Source organism: Heterocephalus glaber, unplaced genomic scaffold (assembly GCF_053883595.1).
Source record: "Heterocephalus glaber isolate CG9 unplaced genomic scaffold, H.glaber_assembly_v1.0 deba00001757, whole genome shotgun sequence".
Classification (NCBI taxonomy): domain Eukaryota; kingdom Metazoa; phylum Chordata; class Mammalia; order Rodentia; family Bathyergidae; genus Heterocephalus; species Heterocephalus glaber.
Window position 1 is genome coordinate 4,724,981 of NW_028258454.1, and position 23,724 is coordinate 4,748,704.

The 23,724-nt window shown below is 37.2% G+C and overlaps 1 protein-coding gene across 9 annotated transcripts in view; it reads left to right on the forward strand.

The window, feature by feature from the left end:
* The window catches only part of LOC101698489 (centrosomal protein POC5), a 73,228-nt gene that overhangs the window by 11,723 nt on the left and 37,781 nt on the right, over window positions 1-23,724 (forward strand). For 8 of the 9 annotated variants that reach the window (XR_015447392.1, XR_015447391.1, XM_087201197.1 and 5 more), the window contains 8 exons: window positions 743-832; window positions 3,139-3,344; window positions 4,392-4,568; window positions 6,242-6,346; window positions 8,466-8,645; window positions 9,675-9,828; window positions 15,239-15,522; window positions 21,948-22,124. Coding sequence is in view for 7 of the 9 variants with exons in the window: in XM_087201197.1 (XP_087057323.1) it covers window positions 743-832; window positions 3,139-3,344; window positions 4,392-4,568; window positions 6,242-6,346; window positions 8,466-8,645; window positions 9,675-9,828; window positions 15,239-15,522; window positions 21,948-22,124 (1,373 nt within the window). In the remaining 2 variants the exon portion in view is untranslated. The remainder of the gene's footprint in view (window positions 1-742; window positions 833-3,138; window positions 3,345-4,391; window positions 4,569-6,241; window positions 6,347-8,465; window positions 8,646-9,674; window positions 9,829-15,238; window positions 15,523-21,947; window positions 22,125-23,724) is intronic. The other variant, XM_087201198.1, reaches the window with a different exon arrangement.

The following is a 23,724-nucleotide window of genomic DNA, read 5'->3' on the forward strand; positions in this document are numbered from 1 at the left end:
CTGTTCCTTACCTCCATAGAGAGGGATTTCATTGTTCCTCGGTTTCAGCCTACTGCATTAGAACAGCAAATAGGAGGATACATTTCTTTCTTTATGACCTGCCTTTTCTAATTAAAACATACAGCACCAAGTGGGTTTAGATATCCTGACCCAGAAGTAGACTGTTAGAATGGACTATGGAAACTTACCATCACACATTCTCTTTGTTCTTAGTACTGTGGTCTTCTGGTATAAAGAAGGTACATTTGGAAGTTGGCACAGTATATATTAGCCTCCAACACAGCTATGCTTATAAGGTTTTTCTCAGGTCCCTTTTTGCCATATATTGACTCTTAAGTGGCAGCAGGGAGGTCCTGATTTTGGTGCCACCTAGAGCTGATGGCAGCTAGTGAAAAGCAGGAACCCCTGAAAAATACCCAGTGTCACAAGATAGCAAGTTCTTTTCTGTTTTACTATTTTTCCCACTTATTCTCTTAATGTGGACTGAATGCTACAGTAGACTGAATTGTCTTTCACCCATGTTTGGTGGGTGAGATTGAGCTTATCAGTGATACAATAAGTCTTTTCTAGTTTCAGATTTTTTTTCTTTCTTGTCTTTCGTCATAGTGTTCTTGTGTCCTCAGGATGTTATATTTTCTTTGTTCTAAAATTTTGCTTATATATTATTACCTTGTTACATTAGGCATGCATCATTAAGCACTTTATCTAAGTGGTTTAATTTTTTAAAAACCTTTCTTTTCAGCTGGAAACAGCTCTGTAGTAAGAGAAACTGCAATGGAAGGTGGAAAAGGCTGTGACTTAAATATTTCAAGTCAAGATTCAAAGGCAGATGGTATGACTTTCCTTAGCTTGTTTTTACTAATATATAATACTAGTGATTTGATAAATATTATCTATATAATAAGAGGCATGATGTCAACATATTACTTATTGATAGCATTTTTAAATGATGTTGTTGCTAATTTAAGGCTATTTTTTAAATTTCATAAGTTTCCAGAATTGTACAATTAAAACAGGTTAAGCCAGGTGTGGCGACACATGCTTATAATTCCAGCAGTCTAGGAGGCTGAGTCAGGAAGACCAAAAATTCAAACCCCACCTGGACAATGTAGTAACTCTGTCTCAAAATAAATTTAGAAAAGGCCAGGGATATAGCTCAGTGTGAAGGCCCTGGGCTCAATCTTCAGTCCTGAAAAAATGCACTATTTACTATTTACTATTTATTCAATCATATGTGTTCCATTCTAATGATTTTTGTTATCTTTGTATATACCACCTGTTTTGTCATATTTTTTTCTTTAAATATGTTCAGTTTTAAGCTGGGCATGGTTAAAGCATGCTTATAATCTCAGTACCGGGAGGCTGAGGCAGGAGAATCACTGAGAGTTCAAGGCCAGCCTGAACTACATAGTGAGACCTTGTCTCCCAGAAAAAAAATTCCGCTTTTAGTTTAAATTCATTTAAAAGGAAACTTTATATCAGTTGTTACTTAATATAACATAAAACTAGTATACACTTCATACAATAAGAAAGTAATGATACAAATAAATACAACAAAATAAAATTATTAAATTTCACCTACTGTTGGTGTATTGCATCTGAAATCTGCTTTGTCTTTGTTGAAAGGAGAGATTAGCAGATGTTAAAGACATTTTAAAAGCATACTAGAACCAGATGGAAACTTTTCCTTCACATAGAGTAATTTAAAAAATAAAAATGGAACACATTCCTCACTCTGTGATTCAGCGTCATCTAATGTGGAAACCTTTTAAACCACCATGTAAGAAATATCTTTACCCTTTAGCTTCCTCACATGGAAGTTTCCTTCCAAGTTCTCAAGTTACATGACTTTTTTTAGAAGGTAAATGTATTTCTTCTCCAAACAATTAAAAAACAGTGTCAGGGCCCAGGGATTTAGCTCAGTGTTCCGGCACCTGCTGTGCAAACGCAAGGTCCCAAGTTCGATCCCCTGTACCAAAAAGAAATAAACAAACAATCAAAAAAAACAGCTTCTGTTGTTTTCCTTGTGAGTGCAGATCTGACTGGTAAACCCAGTGAAGGAACCTGTGTATACTGTGTCATTCTGCCTTGTTTTGTGGATTCCTTAGCCATCCTCAGAACACCTAGTGCTTCATAAGCCAAATTTGGTTTGATGGTGTATTTTTTAATGTCATCATTCATATTTTAGAATGATTTTCCCTTTTGCAAAGAATTCTTGGAAAATTCACTTTTAAGTAACAAGTTCTACAGTAGGTTTGGCTAGCTTTGCTCCATTTAGTAAGGAAGTGAGCAAAGTCCTTCGATCTTGGTTATTAGTACCCTTAAAACAAATGTGAGATATATGAGAAATGATGATGAATAGTGTCAAATTCCAGCACAGATGTGTGGAAAAATATTAACTTATCTGTTTTATGGTTTTTAGAGATAGACACCAATTCGCTTTCTGGCTGTGGCTCACCCTCACCTTTCTTTTTAAGCACAAGTGATGACTTACATATATAAGTACATATATCCAGAAAGATGCATATATTTCTCACTTACATTGTGAAGGCTGAGAGAAAGCCTTACAACAGAGTATCTGCTAAATTAAATTACTAGTTACTTCTTATTTATATTGTTGAATCTTAGCATTGGTAAGACCCATCCCAGTTTTCAGGATAAAGTAATAATGACCTGTACACAACCACTCTGACCTTGGTTAATTATTTAACTCTCTCATCATTAAAACACAGATAATAATACCAGCTTCTTAGTGTAGTGTGTGTTATGGGAACTGATACTCTAACATTTTTATTACAGGCACATAGAAAGAACTTAGTTAATGCTAATAGGATGATATGGGCGATAACACTTTCTGCTCAGGTCAGACCTGGATATAGAAGCATCCTGTTTGAGATAGGGGTCATTCACCCATGTGTGGTGTGTGGTATAGGAAGCATCTCATCCTAGAGAGTCCTAAATCATTGACAATACTGAAATTTAAAATAGCCAGATAAAAGTGTCCCTGAAAGGTAATTTCTCTGTATTTTTCCCAGCCTTCACAGTTAGCAGACATCTGGCAGCCTTTCAGTGTGACTCCTTACCAATCTGGGGGATTTTCCATTTGGCTTGGCTACTTCAACTCTTCTTTTATCCTAGGGTCATCACCAGGGTTATCACCAAGAAAGCCTTCTCACCCAGTCATGGATTTTTTCAGTTCACATCTGTTAGGTGACTCTTCTTCACCAGCAGCTAATTCTACCCATACAGATCCCCATGAAATAATTGTAGGTGATTGCTTTGTTTCTGATGAAAACCTTCAGAAGATGGAAAATGTCCTCGATCTTTGGAGTTCCGGTCTTAAGGTATTGCAGCTGTTCAGTTACAGTTGTTTAATTTAATATGTAGTGCAGTAGTTTTGCTCAAGTCTACTGTTTATTTTTCTTTTTCAAAAGCTTTTCTTAAAAAAAATCTAGAGAGGTTGGGGATGTAGCTCAGCATACCTAGCATGCACCAGGCCCTGGGTTCAATTCCCACACCACAAAAACAGAAAAACAACAAACAAACAAAAGTTTAGTTTCCTGAGATGAGTCCCAAGTCTTAGGTTTGTGGGTCAGGTACATAGGAGCCACCTGGAGATCTGGTTAAACTGCAGCTTGATGCTCAGTAGGTCTTGGGCAGGACCCAAAATGATCCACTGCTCTCAAGCACCCAGATGATCCTGGAGTCTGGAAACCATACTTTAAATTCTAGAAATAACCTTTTAGCATAGTGTCTACTAGTCTTCTTCCTCTGGAACAGGTTTCATACTTCCAATAATGGTGTAAGTCCACTGGAGTCATACATACCCAACCGTTCAAATTGTTCTGTGTTCAGTTAGCCATATGTGTTATTTGTTTGTTGTGAGAAATGATTATTTAGTCTTTTTACTTATGCTCGGCAGTAGAGTAAAGATGCAGCCACTTGCTGTAAGGTGACCGGTATGATAAGTGGTTTGGGGAAGAAAGCTTCAACTCCCACAGTTCCCACTACCACCTCTATCTAAACAGTGTCCTAGTCATCATGGCTCAGCCTAGCCTGCAGTTCTGAATTTCTTTCTTACCTGATCCATTTTAATGTGGACACTTAAGTCCTTGAATAGACAAAGGGATTTAATGAATGAGGCCTGAAATTTTCTTTTCAAAGATAAGATTTTATACAAAGTAACTTAAAATAGGAAAAAGCTAAGTTTTCTGGTAAATATGAACCACAAAGAGCCATGACTGTTGAACTTGCATACATCATCATTAGTGTGTTAAATGACTTTTTACATGTTTTGTTGACTGCTTGCTGTGATTTTTAAATTTTTTTAAATTTCAGTTTGAAGTGGTATTAAGGAAGAACTACTTAATTGTTGTACATTTATTTTTCAGACAAACATTATATCTGAACTAAGCAAATGGAGACTTAATTTTATTGACTGGCACCGAATGGAAATGAAAAAAGAGAAGGAAAAACATGCAGCACATGTAAAGCAACTGTGCAGCCAGATCAATGACTTGAAGGAGCTGCAGAAAGCCTTTGAAATTTCCATTAGGAGAAAAGATGAGGTCTTCTTATGTCTCTCTGTTGTTGTTGTTTTTTTTTGAGACAGGATCTTGCTGTGTGTTCCAGGCTGGCCTTGAACTCACTGCGAAGCCCAGGCTGGCCTTGAACTCAAAGCAATCCTCCTGCCATAGCCTCCTGAGGGATGAGATTACAGGCTTGTGCCACCATGGCTAGCTTAATATCTCATTTTGATTGAGATTCAGTAAATGTTTCACTAAGTAAAAAGTTCTAAGAACTGATGATTATTTAGGTCATATAAGATATAAACAGGAAGTTGCTTCAGAAACTGATAGAAAAATGAGTGCCTAGCCATAGGATGTATTCTTCCTAAACATGTCAGCGTGATGCCATTTTATCTTTACTTTGGCTTTGGTGTTCAGGTTTTAAGAGGGTCTGCTAAATACAAGCGCACTGGTCTTTATCTTTCTAACCTTTTTTCCATTCTACCTGCCCTTTAAAGAACATCATGGAATAAATATTACCTACATTTTAAACTGTCCTTTTAGGGAATATTTTAAGTACCTCAAATTCTCTTTCTTTACTACTGAAGATAAACACAGAAACCGTCCCTACTTTCACTTTGTTGCCTCTTGAGATCTTGAGAGTAGAGTTCAAGTCTCTGCTAGTCTTTTGCCTCCTGATAGCACCTTGAGCAAAGCAGCTGGGCAACAAATTTCTGCAGTTCACGGATGGAGGGTAGCAGCTTCCAGAGAAGAGGGACTCAAGCAGACACCTCAGCTGCTGGTCAAAGGAAACACCACCAAGGCGTTTCAGTGAACTAGATGAAGATTGTGTGTTTTTAAAATATACACATACTTCATTTTACAGGGTATAAAATTGCACATCTTGTTTGGTTTGTTTTCTGAATGAATAGACACTAATGTTAGTCATTTTCTCTATTACTTTCAAAAAACCCTGTTCTAAAATTTTAAGTTTTCACATTATGTTGAATTTATGAAGATGAATAAAGTGAACTGCCATCCAGCTTAAGAATAGAATATAACAGTTATCTTAGAATGTGTGCCATTTCCTCTTTTGAAAAGAACAACAGTAACAAATGTCTCTTGGTAAATGTGTCCCAGTTCACTAAATATCTTTTTAATATGGTCATTTTCAATTATTCAGTTCTTTGTGAGAATGTTATCTTAGGATTTAAAGGCCTTCATTTCTTTCAGAACAAAAATAATATCACTGAGGAAGCATATCAAAATGCACTATTTGCTTTTATAAAATTCTTAAACTGCAAAATTGTTAAACAGTTATTGAAAAATTCCTGTACCAAGATAGAAAGTACAAATGACTAGAAGATATTTAAAACCTATCCCTGCTCACAAGTGTAGTGAATTTGTATATGTAGCTAAACTTTCAAATGTACAATTGTTTTCCTGAATTAAATCTCAATAACTATATTAATTTTCATATACAGAAAATTGTGTTGGTTATGAACAAAATATGTACACAATGACAGTTTCCTCTTATTCGCCTTTATTTGTTAATATGTAGTGTATTCACATGGTGAATTTTTGTGGTCTTTTTAATAATAATAATGAAGCTAACTAGATGAATACAGTAGGGACTCATAGCTATTCTCTTTAGCACTTTTTGATATATGAGAAAATCACTTTACCAATTATTATTGTAATATCACAATAATTAGGTTCATTGCCCTTTACAGGTGATTTCCAGCTTGTCTCATGCCATCAGCAAACAAAAGGAAAGGATAGAGTTGATGCGAACATTCTTCCACTGGCAGATTGGCCATGTCAAATCCAGACAGGATGTAAGTTTAAATAAAGACAAGATCTCTGACCAGTATTAGACTTCTGAAAAAGGTTTCGGATCCTGTTTAGGCACTTACCCATTGCTGACACGCAGTCCCCTACACTCACAACTTAAAGGAGGAGAGGTTTATTTGGACTCATGGCTTTTAGAGAATTCAGTCCATGGTTGGCCAGCTCCAAGGCAGGAAGGGCATGGTGCAGGTGTCTGGCAGAGGAAAGCTGCTCATGTCATGGCAGGCAGGAAGTAGAGCAGGAAGGAGCCAGGCACGGAGATGCACCCTTCCAGTCATACTCCAGTGACCATCTCGTGCAGCCAGACCCCATCTCCTAACAGCAGTCAGCTATAACCCCAAAATTCCCACCTCTGAACACATGAAGTCTGGGGAGACATTCGCAATCTAAACCATAACAGAGCACTTACCAAAACTCTTGTTCAAGCAAAGAAAGATGCGTTTCCTAGTCAAAATGAATTCATGATATTGTTTCTCTTATTTGAAAGCAATTTGATTTTTATATAGTTTGCAAAAAACACTTCTCAGATTCTATAGACAAATGCATTATGATAGATACAGCATTTACTACTTCTTCGTAGTTTAATAAGGATTGTGCCTGAATTATAAATGTCTTTGTAATGCGCCTTCTTTAGGAGATTTGACCTCAGATATGGTTATATGGAAAAATAGTTTATAATCTTAATTGTATCATATGCTTCTGTATTGTTTACCTGGGCCAGAGCAGTGCCATGCACCTGTAGTCTCAGCTACTCAAGAAGCTGAGGCAGGAGAATAGCTTTAGTCCATTTTTAGGCAGCTGGGCAACATAGCAAGACCCTTTCTTAAAAAAATACCTGAATACAACCTTTTTATTAAAAGATATTACTATTCACACATTAAAAATACTGCAAATGTTGTGCAAATTTCTCTTAGCATGAGAATTGAAAAAGCCATGCCTGGATTTGATTTTTTTATTTAAAAAATTAATTTTTAAAAAAATTAAATGAGTAATTTAAACCTGAACATCTTTAGTTTAATAAGAATTGAATCAATATATAAAAATAGTGAACTGACCTCAAAGTAGAAAAACATGAGAGAGAGAGAGAGAGAGAGAGTCATAAGTATAAGGGAAGCATATAAATATTTCCATGTATGTATGTTCCTGTGAGCTTGGAGTAGTTTCTGTATGTTAGCTTCCAAGAAATTAGTATGTATTTAGGAAAAAGTTATTGTTATCATGGAATAGAATTTCTCTTTAAGGATTTGTATCAGTCAGCTTTCTGTGCTGGGAAAAAATAACTGACACTGGCAGCTTAAAGAAAAAGAGGTTTACTTCACTCACATTTCAGCCCAGGATAACTGTTTCCAAGGCACAAATGCCCATAGCAGAAGTTGTGATACAGGAAAGTTCCTTAACACACACACACACACACACACACACACACACACACACACACCCGGCCAGGAACAGAGAGCAGGGGAGGGGCCAGGCAAGGGGAAGGGGCCATGATGAGAATGCACTCTACTAGGTTACACCTTCAGTGATCTTTGACCTCCACCCAGGCCTTCATTCAGCTGTGAGGGCCTCAGTGCACCATCTAATCAACTTCCAGAGCCTCTTGATCCAGCCACATTGACATTCCAGGTTAACTAGCATGAGTATTTCCTAGTGCTTTTGTGTTTTAATTAATCCCAATGGCTGAGCTCTACCTTCATTATGTTGAAACAAGTTGTTTAAAATGAGTGTGCCATGCTTTGAAAGTTATTTGTCAAGTGAGCCATATCAAGAACAAATATTTATTTAAAAGGTCATGCAAATTCATAGCTAAATTGGCAAGTTTCTCATTTTCTTTGATTTGGGTTTATGTTTTTCCCCAAACCAGATTAGCTGCATTAAGCTATGTTGGAGGGGTGAGGCAGGTCTGGCTTTTCCCATCCCCCACATGTGACCAAGGCCTGTTTCCTACCCAGTAAGCCTGTCCTCCCAGGTGCAGTTTGAGAACAGTATGGTTGACTAGGGTTGAATGATCCTGTGTATACACTTACCACTGTGCATGTCTGCTATTACCACCAGTACATCCACCAGTCCACTGTGGTTTTGAGGTTGTATGTTCCTTTTGTTTAGGTTTATGAAGGTAAACTAGCTGATCAGTACTTCCAGAGAACATTACTGAAGAAAGTCTGGAAGGGCTGGCATTCTCTCATACAAAGACAGTGGAAAGAAGTGGTAGAGCGAGCTTGTCAAGCAAGAGCTGAAGAAGTTTGCATCCAGATTTCCAATGATTATGAGACCAAAGTTGCTATGGTAACCTCTTATATTTCACTTTCTTTTAATGCAATCAGAAAGATGAGTGGATTCATTATTAATTTATAGTTAGGTTTCTCTTTTTACTCTATATAGCCAAAAAAATTTTTTTTAAAGATTTTATCCTCATATTTAAATTGTATTCTTATAAGGTTGGTATAGCCAGGCATGGTGGTGAATGCCAGTAATCCCAGCACCTGGGAGGCAGAGGCAGGAGGATTGCTGCAAGTTTGAGGCCAGCCCCTGAACTACATAGGGAGACCCTGTCTCAAAAAGAAAAAAAAAGTTAGTATAAAGCAGATGCACATACATTGAAATTATTTTCCTTTGACTTTTTAATAAAATTAATACTGTTTACATGGGAAAATATTTAGGACCTAAAATGAAATTAGAACAATCTGAAAAATGTAGTAGACTTCATGAAATAAATATTATAAGGAAAATTTACCATTATGGCACTAAATTCTTAATATTAAAAATAAATATCATAATACAAATAATTTTGTCCAATTCAAGTGACATGCAAAAATGTAGTCCCTGTATGTTTGGTCCAGGGGGAAAATGGGCTATACCCTAAATCCACTCTGCACTTTAAATTCTGTAGGTAACATTCACTTTCTTAAACTTCTGTACATGTTGCATTTAGGGTTTTGTTTTTGTTTTGTTTTTTTCCACAAGGAATCAGGGTATCTGTGGCTCATTAAATAAATTATTTTGTTTAATATCCTACATAAAAGTTTTATGGTAAAAATGACATATTTTTATATAGAGAAAATACACTGACAATGTTCAGCGAAACTGGTATAAAATTCAACTTATTTGAACCTTGACTTTATGGTTAGGGATGAAAATAGTTTGTTGATGAAGACAGTCGGTATAAAATGCAACTAAATTGAGTTACATAGCACAAGAGGTATATAGCAAACTGTTTTTAGTATTTTATATAAGAATAACCTCACAGTGTGTTTATATTTTTAACAGTAATACTCTTGTGTCTCAGATATTTTTCTTTTTTTCAAATTATTTTAGTTATCTGGAGCTTTGGAAAATGCAAAAGCCGAGATTCAGAAAATGCAACAAGAGAAAGAACACTTTGAAGATTCCATGAAGAAAGCGTTCATGAGGGGGGTATGTGCATTAAATCTAGAAGCCATGACTATATTTCAGAACAGAAATGATGCAGGTTAGTATTGATTCTCTGGTATTTTCAAAAAAGAATTTAAGACAATTGTAGTGATTAGTATGGTCTACAGTACTAATCTGCAGTGGATATATCTCATGTGGGTGCTGTTTAGCTTCCTGATGTCATTTTCAGTTTTACTGTGAAACTTAGCTCAGTCATAGTTACTTATGTTACCTTAAATCAGATCAAGTACACTGTCAGTTCTTAAGCTAAAGGTTAAAGTAATACTTTTAATGTAGAACATTATTTTACAGTTCTTTTAACTAGTAATTTTAATACCTCTAAATAGGAACTTTCTATTTTTTGCTTTTTTCCTAAATAGCCAAATTTCTTGAACTACTTTGTTTACTATTTCTTGCCTATTCATGGTTTCCCATTTTAGAAAGAGCTTTTCTTCTAATTTGAAAGAGTCCTAACTAAACTCATTTTCAACAGATCTAAATATAAGCTTATCTATAGAAGTCAGTAAAATAATTTTTTTCCAAAAAAAGTCCTATTAAAACTAACTACATTTCAGCCAGTCATGGTGGCTCATGCCTGTAATCCCAGCACTTGGGAGGCTGAGATGGGAGGATCCCTGCAAGTTCCAGGCCAGCATGGGCTACATAATAAGTTTAAGGACAGCCCAAACTACATAGCAAGACCCTATCTTAAAAAAAAAAAAAAAGAAACTAACTATACTTCTTACATCTCCTGGAATCTGAGTGTTCATGTGGTGGTTTTGTCAGAATAGCTTAGAAGAGCACATGACCAGAACGCTTTGCCGCCCATGTACAGTGGGGCCTTAGATTCCTTCTCCAGAGAAGCCAGACAATATAAACCTTCTTTCCCTGCTTCAGAGGGGTTCTTTGTACAGTGAAATCCACAAAAAAACTTTAAACACCAAAATATACTCTTAACACGTAGCTGGTAAAATGTAATTATTGTCTTAATTCCAGTCAGCCTCCCAAGCTTCAGATCAAATGCATGATCATCTTTGCAGTGTTCCCTCACATTAAATCCTCTTTGGACTTGGCTTACATGTCATTGAGACAGTTTGATTATGTAACATCCTGAACATGATTTCAATCCTATGAATAACTTCTCTGTGCTTCTCATGCCCCCATTTTATGGCACCAACAGACATTTAATATTTAATTCACGTGTGTTGTGGTGACAGTGAGTTTGGGCAAATCTTTCTGTGATGGTGGTGAACCTATGGCACACATGCCTCAGCAGGCTGTTTGCTATCACTGAAAGCTCTAAAAGGCTCACCATCACTGTTCTATGAGAATCAGGCATGGTGTGCGGCCCATATGTGCATTAGAAACTCGTAATCATAGAAACTCAAGGCTGAATTGTTTAGCTTCTTAATACTTGAATAAGAACTTGATTTCTCCAGTAAATAGTCTTTTATTTGAGGATCAGTGCTGAAAACCAACTCACCACCCTCAATGATAAAATAATGTGTTTCAGTTCTAATTATTAGAAGGTTACAAGTACTGAATCAAGGATTTGTGTATTTGGAAGAGACATTGGGTTGACTAGTCCTCACTAGAACTAATCACATTCAATTACAAAAAAACTGTTTTTCACAACTTACTTAAGAAGGCAATGAGGTTAGTTTTTTACTGCCTTAGTAAGTTTACCATCTTAAAATTTAAATTTAAATACAGATATGTCTCTTTCAGACCAATAGGCCTGATATTTAGAAAGAAAACATATTCTGACAGTTACACAGCATGATTTGTTTCATTCCTTTTAAGACTTTCTCTGAAGTCTTCCTTCGTATGTACCAAATGCATTCTCTGAGAACCCAACTGTTTTAAGTGATCTGGGGCATTGTTTGTCATAACAATGAATGATAAAGAGGACAAAAATAGTAAAGTACAAACTGTAGTAATGTTGGTACCATAGGTGAAAGCTCATTGTAATGTAATGCTGGCTATGCTTGTTGGATTTAGATTTTATAACATCTTATTAATTATAACAATAATTATTATAACATTATTAATTTTTAAATTCTCATAAGAAATAAATACTTCTGGCCCCCTTTCTCCCATTAAAACAATTGTTTTTTTATATAATGCACTTTTTAATAATGCAAGGTACTTTAATATAACTGTCCTATTAAATAGCTTTTTAATTTTTTTTTTGTTTGTCCCAGTTCTCTGTTGTCAATAATCTCCCAGGAATCTCATGTTGTATGTTACTCTCAAATCTTACAGATTATAAATTAGAGATTTTATGAAGAAGGCAGAATTTGATGATAAAAAATAACCTTAAAATGATACCTGCCAATTTTTCAAGCAATTTTAGGCACAGAACAAAATTACAACTATGAAAAAAAGCAGCCCCATTAAAGGGGGAATAATTACTATTAAACTTAACTGTCATCTCATAAACAGAAAACCCATAAGTGAAGCCACCTTAGGAGAGTTGGTCACTCGCCTCTCTTCCGGGCTATCCCTGGCCAGACCTGACCTCAATTCTGTACTGGTAATGTCTGCCACTGCTGAAAGACAGACACTTAGTATCACATTCCATCAAAAACATGTTAAAACTCCGTGTGTGTGCGTGTGTGTGTGCACATGCACATTGTTTTCACATTTAAAACAGTGCTATTTTCTAAACCTTGGAAACAGCCCAAGTGCCCATCAACTGAAGACTGGATAAAGAAGATGTGGTTTTTTTTATAAAATGGAGTACTACTCAGCCATAAAGAATGAGAAACTAGAGACATTTATAGCTAAATTGATGCATATTGAGGCCATACTCTTAGGTGAAATAAATAGGACACACATGTGTAAATACCAAACAGTTTCTCTAGTGTGAGAAACTGAAAGTGTAAATAAGGATTGAAATGAATAATTGGTAATTTGAAATAGGAAGAAAAAGTCCAAAGGGATAGGGGAAGTAGGAGGGGAAGGGGAAAGGAAAGAAGGGAAAGGAAAAATAATGAGAATAAAAATAAAATGGAAACAAAGTCTTTGTAAATAGAGAAGGGTGGAGGGGGTGAAGGATGGAGGGGGTGAAGGGCGCACAGGTAATGGGGAAAAAATAAGAAACAAGATACATCATGTAGGCCGGGGATTTAGCTCAGTGCTTTTGGCGCCTGCTGCACAAGTGCAAGGACCTGAGTTCGATCCCCAGTACCAAAAAAAAAAAGATACATCATGTACAGGTACAGGCACCCAACGATAAATGTAAACGTATTGTGTACCTAAAATGTACCAATAAAAGAATCTAAGCAAAAAAACGAAAAACAAAAACCAGTGCTGTCTTATATTGAATCAGTCCCTTTCATCAGAGGGTTTAAAAGGATCTAGGCACTGTAACCATCACCAAACTTTGTTAGCAAAGCAACTATGATTCTTTTATACACAGATAGTTTAAGAAAATGACTGATACATAAGCCCAACTTTCTGGATGAAAAGACGACATTTACTTATAGGACCTACATAATGTCTTCCATTCAGAATTCTGAAACATCTCGTTGAATTTGCAAACCCTCATACTGCTGTTTCGTACCACAAAGATGTGGTCTTAAGTGGAAATTGACTGCATTCTAATGCTGAGGGAGAAATGAATCTAAAATGGAAGAACTCCTTTATCCTTGCTTTTGGAAGCTGATACCATTTACTCTTTTGTGTGTGGGGAAGTGGGGGCTGTTGCTGTAGGGATTGAACCCAGGGCCTTCATGCTCAGCTATATCCCCAGCCCTTTTATATGTTTTATTTTGAGACAAAGTCTTGCTACATTGCCCAGTCTGGACTCAAACTTGCAATCCCTCCTACCTCAGCATCTCTACAGGCATGCACCACCACACCAGACTCCATTCACTCCTTAAATCAAGGTTAAGCTTCAGTTGTGACAGAGAGATTCTATATGAGAGGTCTCTATGATCAGTTAAATGTGCAGGTGTGCACATGATTTACATAGTCTAACTGAAAGAACCTTTTCAGGGTTAGAGGGTGCTGGGCCTTGAACCTGAGGCTTCTGGCTTATACTTCCCTAAGGGATAAGCAGAACTTGAGGCTATACTGTAATTAGTACTACCTAGTCCATTAAGTGCAGATAAGCATCAGACTCCTAGGTGGGTGACCGGAGCACCTAGACCCATCCCTTCCCAAAGTATTACTGTTTAGAAGTCATACATAAGCCAAGGTTAATGATGCCAGCCATATACCCTTGCTATATGCTCTGCTTCTCTACTGGATTAATATTAGCTAAGCAGGTGTACTTGTAATCCTATAGGTTGATTATAGTTTGACCCACCTTATACACACATTTGTGACTTTGCTGTATAAATTACCTCTGACAAAGGGCCTCATTGGCCACTCATTCAGGACCCCTTCTGTCTCTCCGGAGCTATTCCTATTCCCCTTTCCTACTCTTAAAACAAACAAACAAACAAAAAACTGATGCCTCATGTGTGCTGTACCATGAAGCTACATCCCCACCCAAGAACACATTTCTTGCTTGGCACAGTGGTGCATTCCTGTAGTCTCAGCTACTTGGGAGGCTAAAGCAGGAGGCTCATATGACCCAGCAGTGCTAAACCAGCCTGGGCAACAGAGTGAAACCCCAGTTCAAAAAATTTTTAAAAGAACCATTTCTTTTACATTGTCAAAAGTAATGATGGCTACAATACCTTGATTTATTGCTATTTGCTAAAAGAGTCAAGAATAAAAATACACTATTTTTGCTAGGCTAATAGCAATAGGTGGAAATAAGAGGGGGGTACAATGATTCCAGAACGTAGTTGTGAAGATTTAAATACATGACCATGTATCAGGATAGTTGTATGAGTGCAAAAGGACATATAGATCCTTAGGCTTTGTATGACATATGTATCACTAATAGTAAGATGGCAGTACATTTAACTGAGGTTCCAGATGAACATGTCATTTTTATTTGTTTGTTTTTTGTTTTTTGAGACCCCATCTCCCTGTGTAATTCAGGCTGGCCTCAAACTCACTATGTAGCCCAGTCTGGCCTCTAACTCACAGCAATCCTCCTGCCTCAGCCTCCCAGCATGCTGGAATTACAGGCCTGCACCACCACACCCAGCGTTTTGGTTTTTTTTTTAATGGTACCGGGGATCGAACTCAGGGTCTTGTGCTTGTGAGGCAGGATGCAGAACCACTGAGCTAAATCCCCAGCCTTCCAGCTTATTTTTAATCTTTTATTAAAGACCAGTCAAGTCATCACTTTCCCATGTGGAAGTAAGTGGTCTGCAGTCTTTGGTGGTTAATGGTGACATTAACTGATTAGTATGAGAAACTGCATTAGCTGAAAAAATAGTGGACTCCAGTGAAATATCTACATTTTTGTTAGGATCAAATTTTAACCATTGTATGTTTTTATTGGAGGAGAACAATAATCTTAACTGGGGAGAATTTTAATGAACTGAATTTGTGATTTATAGGGACCAATTTCACAAATAATAAAAAGGAAGAGTATGGTGCTGGTGTTCAGGGAAGAGAGCACTCTGCCCACTTGGACCCTTCGGTGGCCCCAGTGCCCTCGGTGCTGCCCGGACAGCTGCTGCCATCCCCACCCATAGGGGCGGTTGGAGTCCCCAGTGCCACCTATGTGCCCTCTGCTGCTTTAGCTTCCTTGACATCTGCCGGGGCTGTGTCTGCGCCCTCTGTTGGCACTCGCGTTCCTGCCTCAGCTCTTACAGGATCTGCGTCTACTGCTGAAGAAATGGTGAGTGTGATTTGTGTGATTGCTGCTATGCTATGAGAGGGTCCGAACACTGGTTTGCAAGTGGGGTGTTTTGCTGTGGTGTTCTGTTCATTGATTTTGTGCGTGTGTGGTACGGGGATCAAACCCAAGGCCACATGCATGCTGGACAGGTGCCTTTTCACTGAGCCGTGTCCCCAGCCCTATTGGATATTTTTAACTCAAAACAGTTTTCTGTGGTGGAGAAAAATGTCTGTGGTATTTAGGCCAACCCACAGAAGATATTCAATGCACAGAGTGGTTAAAACTTTAATTATTAATGAGAAACAGTAACCTCTCACAGTAGTGATAATCAAAATCAAAATAAAGAACGTTTCACTAACATTTTTCAAAAACCTGAAAAACTAGATTTGAGTAAGAGTTGAGGAAAGACTTTTTCTCAGGTTGAAGCAAATTAGTGAGTGTTTTCAAGGACTGAGGAGTTAATATGTCTTTGACTTTCTGGTTGCCGTTTGTCTCACAACTTTCCCTCTTCCTGGTTTGGATGTGTACAGTGACACTACTCTGTGGTGACTCCATCTTGGCTGGGTTGTAACTTTTAATTCGTAACTGGATAAAGACAGGAGTAACTTTTCCTGGAGTAGTTGACTGAGCCTCTATGAGAAACATGCCTGGGGCTGGGTTCTGAGTAGGAATAGTGTGTGTGTGTGTGTGTGTGTGTGTGTGTGTGTGTGTGTGTGTATGAACTAACTGGCTGGAAGGGAAATGAATCAAGTGTAGACAAAGCACATCCTGACTGGACCCCTGGCCTCCTGCTGTGGTCAGGTCTCAGAAGGGGATTGGAGCAGGGAGCAGGCATAGCCAAGCTTATCAGGCTCACTAATATGGGCTTTTTAGAAAGGACTCCATAGCCTTTGTCCCTGCTCTAGCATGGCTCTGGCACCAAGGCACACAGTGTCATAAAGCTCCTGAGGTGATTGTCACCAACACCTGATCACTGAAAGCAGAAGAAAGATGATAGCAGAATCTGAGTGAGGCCTTAAAGCTCCTTGACAGCTGCCAGAAGGTGCCATGGCCGTGGACAGCCTTCGGTAGTAAAGATAACTGCTCATCTGTAGGCTTCTAGCTGAGTCAAATTTCTACCCTTTGAGAGCTACTAACTTCAGAGAAAAACATGTTGAGACCTATTTATCATGTTTGTTCCGGGCTTGGGATATATCTGTATATCTATAGATATAGATATATCAATCACATGGCCATCAAGAGAAATTTGAACACGTGGGAGAGTTTTGATATAGAAATAAGATGGTAAAATTCAACCCTAACACTTGTTCAGCTGTGTTTGTTTTCCATGATTACACATTTTGAAGTGTTATACTGTAGAACTGATCTCAGTATTTATTTTTCTGGTTTGACATTCATGTCACATATGCAGATAATACACACAGCTCAAATTTTTCAGAATTTCCTTCTTAGAATATGACTATAGCAGTACATCTGCCTTTGTATGTAAACCTGAATATGCATAGGGGAAAAAATGAGTGCTGGCTCACCGCTCTTTACTGCTAAATTATTTTTACAATAATTTCATCACCTGAAGTAATTTTGAAGCCTTTGAAGTATGAAAAACCCAATATTGGCCAGACATAGGGGTGCGCACCTGTGATCTCAGCACTTAGGAGGCTGAGGCAAGAGGATCACAGAATTTGGAGTCAGCTTGGGATACATACTAAGTTCAAGGCCACCCTGAACTACATAGCAAGACCCTGTCTCCAAAAAAATAATAATAATAATAACCCACAGTGTTGTATAAACATCCATACTCCACCCCACTATCTACCCCTTCACAAACAGATGCATATTCAATGTCATTCATGTAAGTACAGCCTCTAGGGGCTGAAAGAAAGGAGAATTACAAGTAAATCTCTCTGTAAATATAATGCTAGCTTTCTTTCTTTCTTATATAATTAAAACACACAAGTTCACCTCAAATATGTCTTCTTGTTTTTAAAAGAACTGTAATAACAAAAGAGGAACAAGGTCATTAGTTGGCTAACTTAATGTGAAACCAGTCATTGTTGAGGATAGGAAAAGTAAGATTTGTGATCATGGCCTGGTTATCTTTCTCTTCTTTGTAATCACAGAGGCTTCCTATGAACATTTAGGGCTTTTTTTTCTTGATATTTCTAGTAGCTAAAAGGAAGTATGTGCAGAAAATGTAGAGAATTGAAAATAACAGGAGTGTCGATTGCCATCCTAATTAAATAACATCTTCATCTGCAAATTTGTTTTCTTTTCTACAGACATTCTCAGTATGTTAAAGAAAATATCAATTTCATGGTAGAAAACCTTTTTCAAAAGGACAGGATAAGAAGAAAAGGTGCAAAGGGGAAGGGGAAACAAGAGGGGTGGAGGAAAGAAAAGAAGGGAATGGAATTAACATGAGAAAATGAAACAATGGAAACAAAGATTTTCTAAATAGAGAGGGGTGGAGGGGTTGAAGGGAGGGCAGGGGAATGGGGAAAAAATAAGAATCAAGAGAGATTATGTAAAGGTACAAATCTCCAATGGTGAATGTCATTACATTGTATACCTAAAATGTATCAATAAAATTAATTTTTAAAGAAACCGGATAGGCAAGCTTGCATACAAATATGTTGCAGTTCACAAGACTGAACAACAGATGGCGCTGTACTCGCAAACGCCAACTAGAATAGTTGAGAGAAAATATTTTCAGTTGAATTTTAAAGCTATGTGGTAGAATTAGTAAGGCTTCTTTTCTAACTTTTCTTTTTATCAGAATGAATAGTGATAAGGTATCATTAGACAGTTGGTAATGCTTCCCAGATTTCACAAATGAAGTGATTGAGGCTTAAAAGAGAGTAACCTGCTTGTGGACACAATTAGTAACTGTTAGAGTTGGAATTCCGGTATTGACAATCTGACCTCAAAGTTCTGTATTCCCACCCAACTCTCTGTTGCCTCCCTTTCAACTATTAAGATGCAAATATTGGAGTTTTTGATATGTCATGTGTTCCTATGAACAGTCAAAACTTTTCCCGTTCCTTTTGACTTTGTTGTTTATGTTGATATGGCTACTGGAAACACCAAGAAATACTGGGAAAATGCTAGAATTTTCCTTTTTAAAGTCTGCTAAGCTGATAAATTCAGTGATCTCTCACATGATTGGTACCAGTGGTCATTTGGCAAAAAATTCAGCTAAAGCAAAGAATGATTTTTTAAAATGATGTATATAGCCTTACTGATTATTTTATCCTAAAACATAAGTGTATGTTGGTCACAATATGTTTTTGTTTTGGTTTTGGTTTTTTCCAGTACCAGGGATCAAACTAAGGACCTTGCGCTTGCAAGGCAGGTGCGGCACAACTGAGCTAAATCCCCAGCCCATATAAGTGTGAATTAATTTGCCATTTTTGATGTGCAGCCACACTGGGTGTGATCACTAATTATAATTAAGTCATCCTTGTAGTATAAGCCACATTTGATGTATTTTCTGTTTTCCAGTGTTAGTTTCTGTAAAGAACAGCGTTTACTAATAAAACTTTCAAAGCTATCTGATTATAGAAACCTTCTAGGTATTTTTTCCTCCTCCTCATTAGCAGTACATTTCCCCATAATTTAATTTTATATAGTCCTAAAATGCGCATATTGATTTTTTAAATAACTGTCACCAGCTTACTGTATACAATGTTTATTATACTGCATAAGTATTATTAGCAAGTACAAGTAATAAATCATCAGAAAATAAGCAGCTGGCTCTTGGTAAATACACAAGTCATCTGAGACACCTTCTGTTGAATTCATATGAGATAGAGAGGTATTTTTTTAAAGTCCTTTCTTCCTGCAGTATATATTTTCTTCTTACTGAAGGCATTCTGAAGCAGTTCTCAGCTGGGTTGAGGGCATCCTGTCTTCGGTGGGAGTTTCGCCAAGCATAGTGTTTCCCAGTCCACACTTTGCTGCTCTCCTTTGAGGGAGAAGAGCAGCTACAGAAGGGAGCATTGACGCCCTTCAGGTGGGGCTGAGCAGGAATAAGGGCACAAGCCCAACTGTACTTCAGTTTCCAGTTATTGGCAAAGAATTTTCTTGTCAGCCATTAAATTTATTTTATTTTATTTATTTATTATTTATTTATTTATTTATTTGGTACTGAAATTGAACTCAGGACCTTACACTTGTGAGGCAGGTGCCAGAACCACTGAGCTAAATCCCCAGCCCAGCCATTAATTTTATATTCCAAAATAGTGTTAAAGAATCTTCATTCTTCATAGCAAGGCGTGTAGCTCATTGTTAGAATACATGGTTGTTATGCATGAGGCTCTAGGTTCACTCCCTATTGCCCACAAAACAAAAACACTTTATTAGTTATAAAACCTTCTTTGTTCTTAGTTTTATAATTAAAAATAAGGTTAGGAAGTTTTCCTACAGTCAGAAGGATGAGTTTAGTTTGTAAAGTTTAGTCTGCAAATATTTTTAAACCTGAAATTTGATTTCTCAAATTCATAAGATCTGTAAGTTACTAGTTTTAAAAGGCAAGTAATTTCTATAAAAATTATAGTGAGAAATAGTATTCTAAATCTTCCTTTCTGAACTCTGTTAGTGCTTTCTTCTGTTTATCATCTTTTCCTAAACAGTACGGTCATGTCATCAGTGCTACATTTGCCAGTAACATATCTGTTGACTTCCTAATGTGGGTGAAAGCATCCAGCCTTCTGATGTCACCTCCCAGTGTCTTCTCTCCCCACACCCTCACAGTATATAAATATTTTGATCCAGCCATGCTAACTCTGAGACTGAGTATTTGTGATGACTGTGCAAGCAAATCTAAGCCATTAATGTGTACTAAGACTGTATCTCCTTTATAGTACATTTTTTTGTCCCTAGAATCACTTCATTTTTATCTTTGCTGTGTTTTCTATGGAACTATGAGTCCTTCCAAACTCCAAGGAATTGCAAAACCCCAGTGAATCCTGTTTCTTTAAGGCCATCTCAACACATCAGGTTTCTGTCACTTGTTTCTGTAGACAACTGTGACTGTTGTAGCTGTATACAGATATGCAGAGAACTGCAAATGGACTTGGGGGGTGTTAAGATTTGGGCTGGGTGTGGTGGTAAACCCCTGTAATCCCAGCACTCAGGAGACTGAGCCAAAGGATTGCTGTGAGTTTGAGGCCAGCCTGGGTTACGTAGCTGGCCTATCTCAAAAAAAAATATGAGTACACTTATACATTAAAAGTTGACAGTACCTTTTGATATGATCGTCCATTTTTTGCAATATTTCCTATTAAAATTTTTTAAAATCTTGGAATATTTCCCTTCCAAATACTCCCTACTCTTCCAGAATAACTGTATCTTTGTCTGTCTCTGTCTCCCTCTCTCTCGCCCTCTCTCTCTCTCTCCCTCTCTCTCTCCCCCCCTTACCCTCTCTCTTCCTCCCCCCCCCTTTTCACCACCTTCAAATAAATCATCTGTTTTTATTTTAAACTCTGCTTCTGTGGTTTCTTACTGATGCTAGGTTTAGGATTGCCGGGAGCGACATGTTCTAGTAGAGGAGCAGCACGGCGTGGGGTGCACCCCTCCAAGAAGTTACAGTTTGTCATTACCATGTCTGGGGATGGTGTTTGAGTGGACCTGGGCTTCATAATAAAACCATTTTGTGGGGGAAAAAAAGAAAGAAAAATAAAAATCTGCTTTTATAAAATGTTATATATAATAAAAAATAACTGAGAAAGACAAAGTAGTTAGTCACTGAAAAGCATCTCTTTAGAAATTACAGCATATCTATTATTGCATGAAAAATTATGTTAATAAAGTGAGAAGAAAAAAGGCAGAACACAAAAGAATATAAGTAGTGATAATGTTAATTATGCCCAAGGATCAAAGCGTTCATAAACAGATCCTGGCTGACAGGGGTGAAAGATGGTTGGGAGAGAAGGGAGACCAGTGAGGCTGCGGTGGCGGCACATGAAACATCTTCTGGTAATAGAAGGGTCTGTCTTGATCACACTGATAGTTACAGGAACACATACAGGCCTAAAATGCCATAGGCCCCTACACAGGCGTCACACCAGTGTTGGCCGTTATACTTTAATTATGGAAGATGTAATCATGGTGGGAAGCTGACCAAGGGGTACACAGGCTTCTCAGCACAGTCTTTGCACTTCCTGTGAAGCTATCACCACTTCAGATTAAATTTTTTTAAATCCTTAAAATCTTATAAAATAGGTATATCAAGGTTACAGGGATGTTTCAGAGTATTTGGTTGTCTGTTTCACTTTTTGCCTCATTGTTTTAAGTTTTATTTTTTCCACATTAAAATTGGTTGAATATACAATTATTTTAAGTGCTATGTGAGTTAACAAAAGTAATTTATATTTTTCCATGAATTTTGTACCAATTGGATATTTGTTTCTTGTTTGTTTGTTTAGTATGTGCCAAGAGTTGTGACTTCAGCACAGCAAAAAGCTGGAAGAACAATTACTGCCCGGATCACAGGGAGATGTGATTTTGCTTCAAAAACCAGAATTCATAGCAGTTTAGCTATAATGGGAGTTTCTCCTCCCATGAGCTCAGTTGTTGTGGAAAAACATCATCCAGTCACAGTGGTAAGTCCATATTTGATAACCTGTTGTCAAGAAATCTTTTTCCTGAGAGTTTGTAGACTAATAAACCATCCAGTGACATTTTGCGATCAAAATCTAATGTGACTGGCACTTGGCCTGCCTTTTCCTGTTACAGTCTGACACCCTTACACTTAACCAGATCTGCCTTTCCTGTTAAACAGTTGATTTCTGAAACAGGGTTTCTTCCAGTGGAAAAATTATCTGATCCAAAAAGTAATGTGTTGGTTCCCCAAATGGTAAAATGTATAATGATTTAAGACAAAACTGTTTACTCATGAACAAGTTGTTTGATTACAAAAATTTCCCTACTTTACCCCTTTTTAAAGAAAGTCTTCTTCCTCTTTTGTCAATACAATTGTCAGCATATTCCTAGTTTTGAAAAAAATCAGGTTCTATGAATTTGTAATAGAAAGGAAGGTATATATTATTAAGATGAAATAAGCAAAAAATACCCAAGTTCTGCTCCTTATTGACTGTGTTGTTTACAAACCAAGTGAAATGTTTAGGCCTCCATTTTCTCTTCTGTAAAATGTGATTGGTAAGAATACTCACCTCCTAGGCTTGCTTTGGATTTAGGATTATTGAGGTAATGCGAAAATTAAAGAGATGTATGAAAGCACTTTGTAAACTGTAAAACCATAAGCAAAGTTAACTTAATAAAAGTTACTAGAAAAAGAACATGAAATATCTTTATTTCTTACAGTACCCTGGAAATCAACAATTACCTCGCAAAATAAAATCTAAAAAGAGTAACAATGGTTTCGCCGCCTGCTGCGCAAGCAGAAGGACCCAAGTTCGATCCCTGGTACCAAAAAAAATAAAATTAAATTTAAAAAGTAACAAGAACATATCACTATAGAGAACTAAGAATTGGTCTGAAAAGACAGTACCCTCTCATAAATCCCCAATATTAGACAATGTTCCTGTCTACTTGGTATTTGAAAGTATTAATATAAAAGTGTGATTTTTAAAGTTTTTTCCCTGGATACTAGATGGTGACTAGATGGTTAAATCTAGGAGACTGGATTATTTAAATTGAGCCCCAGGTGAAGTGGAGACCAGAGATGTATGAACCAACACCAGATAGAAATGTGGAGTTGAGGGAGGAGTTACCTTAGGATTCTTTTTTTTTCTAACTCTTTTTAGATTTTACATTGTGAGGTAATTGTGTGTTTGTATGATGTTGTGATTAAAACAGATATCCTATGTTCTTTTTCTAGACCCTAATAGAAATCTGTGTGTACATGACTGAGAACTTGATAACAAATCCCAGTGCTGGCTATGGGAAGCTGTACTGCATATAAAAGAGAAAAGCCTTACCCGTAGTCACAGTCCCATGTTATACAAACTCATACACATATTACACGTGCTCACATGTATGCACGTAATATGTACAGGGCTGATCAAAAAGCACAGTATTTAAATTTTTTAATTTATTACAGTAGAAGACACATGCCATTAATCCCCTCCGAATACTCGCCCTTGCTTCCAACACACCTATCCCATTGTTCTTGATACTTTCTGAAGCCATTCTGGAAGTCCTCTCTCATGAATGTCTTCAGTTGTGCTGTCATGGCTGCCT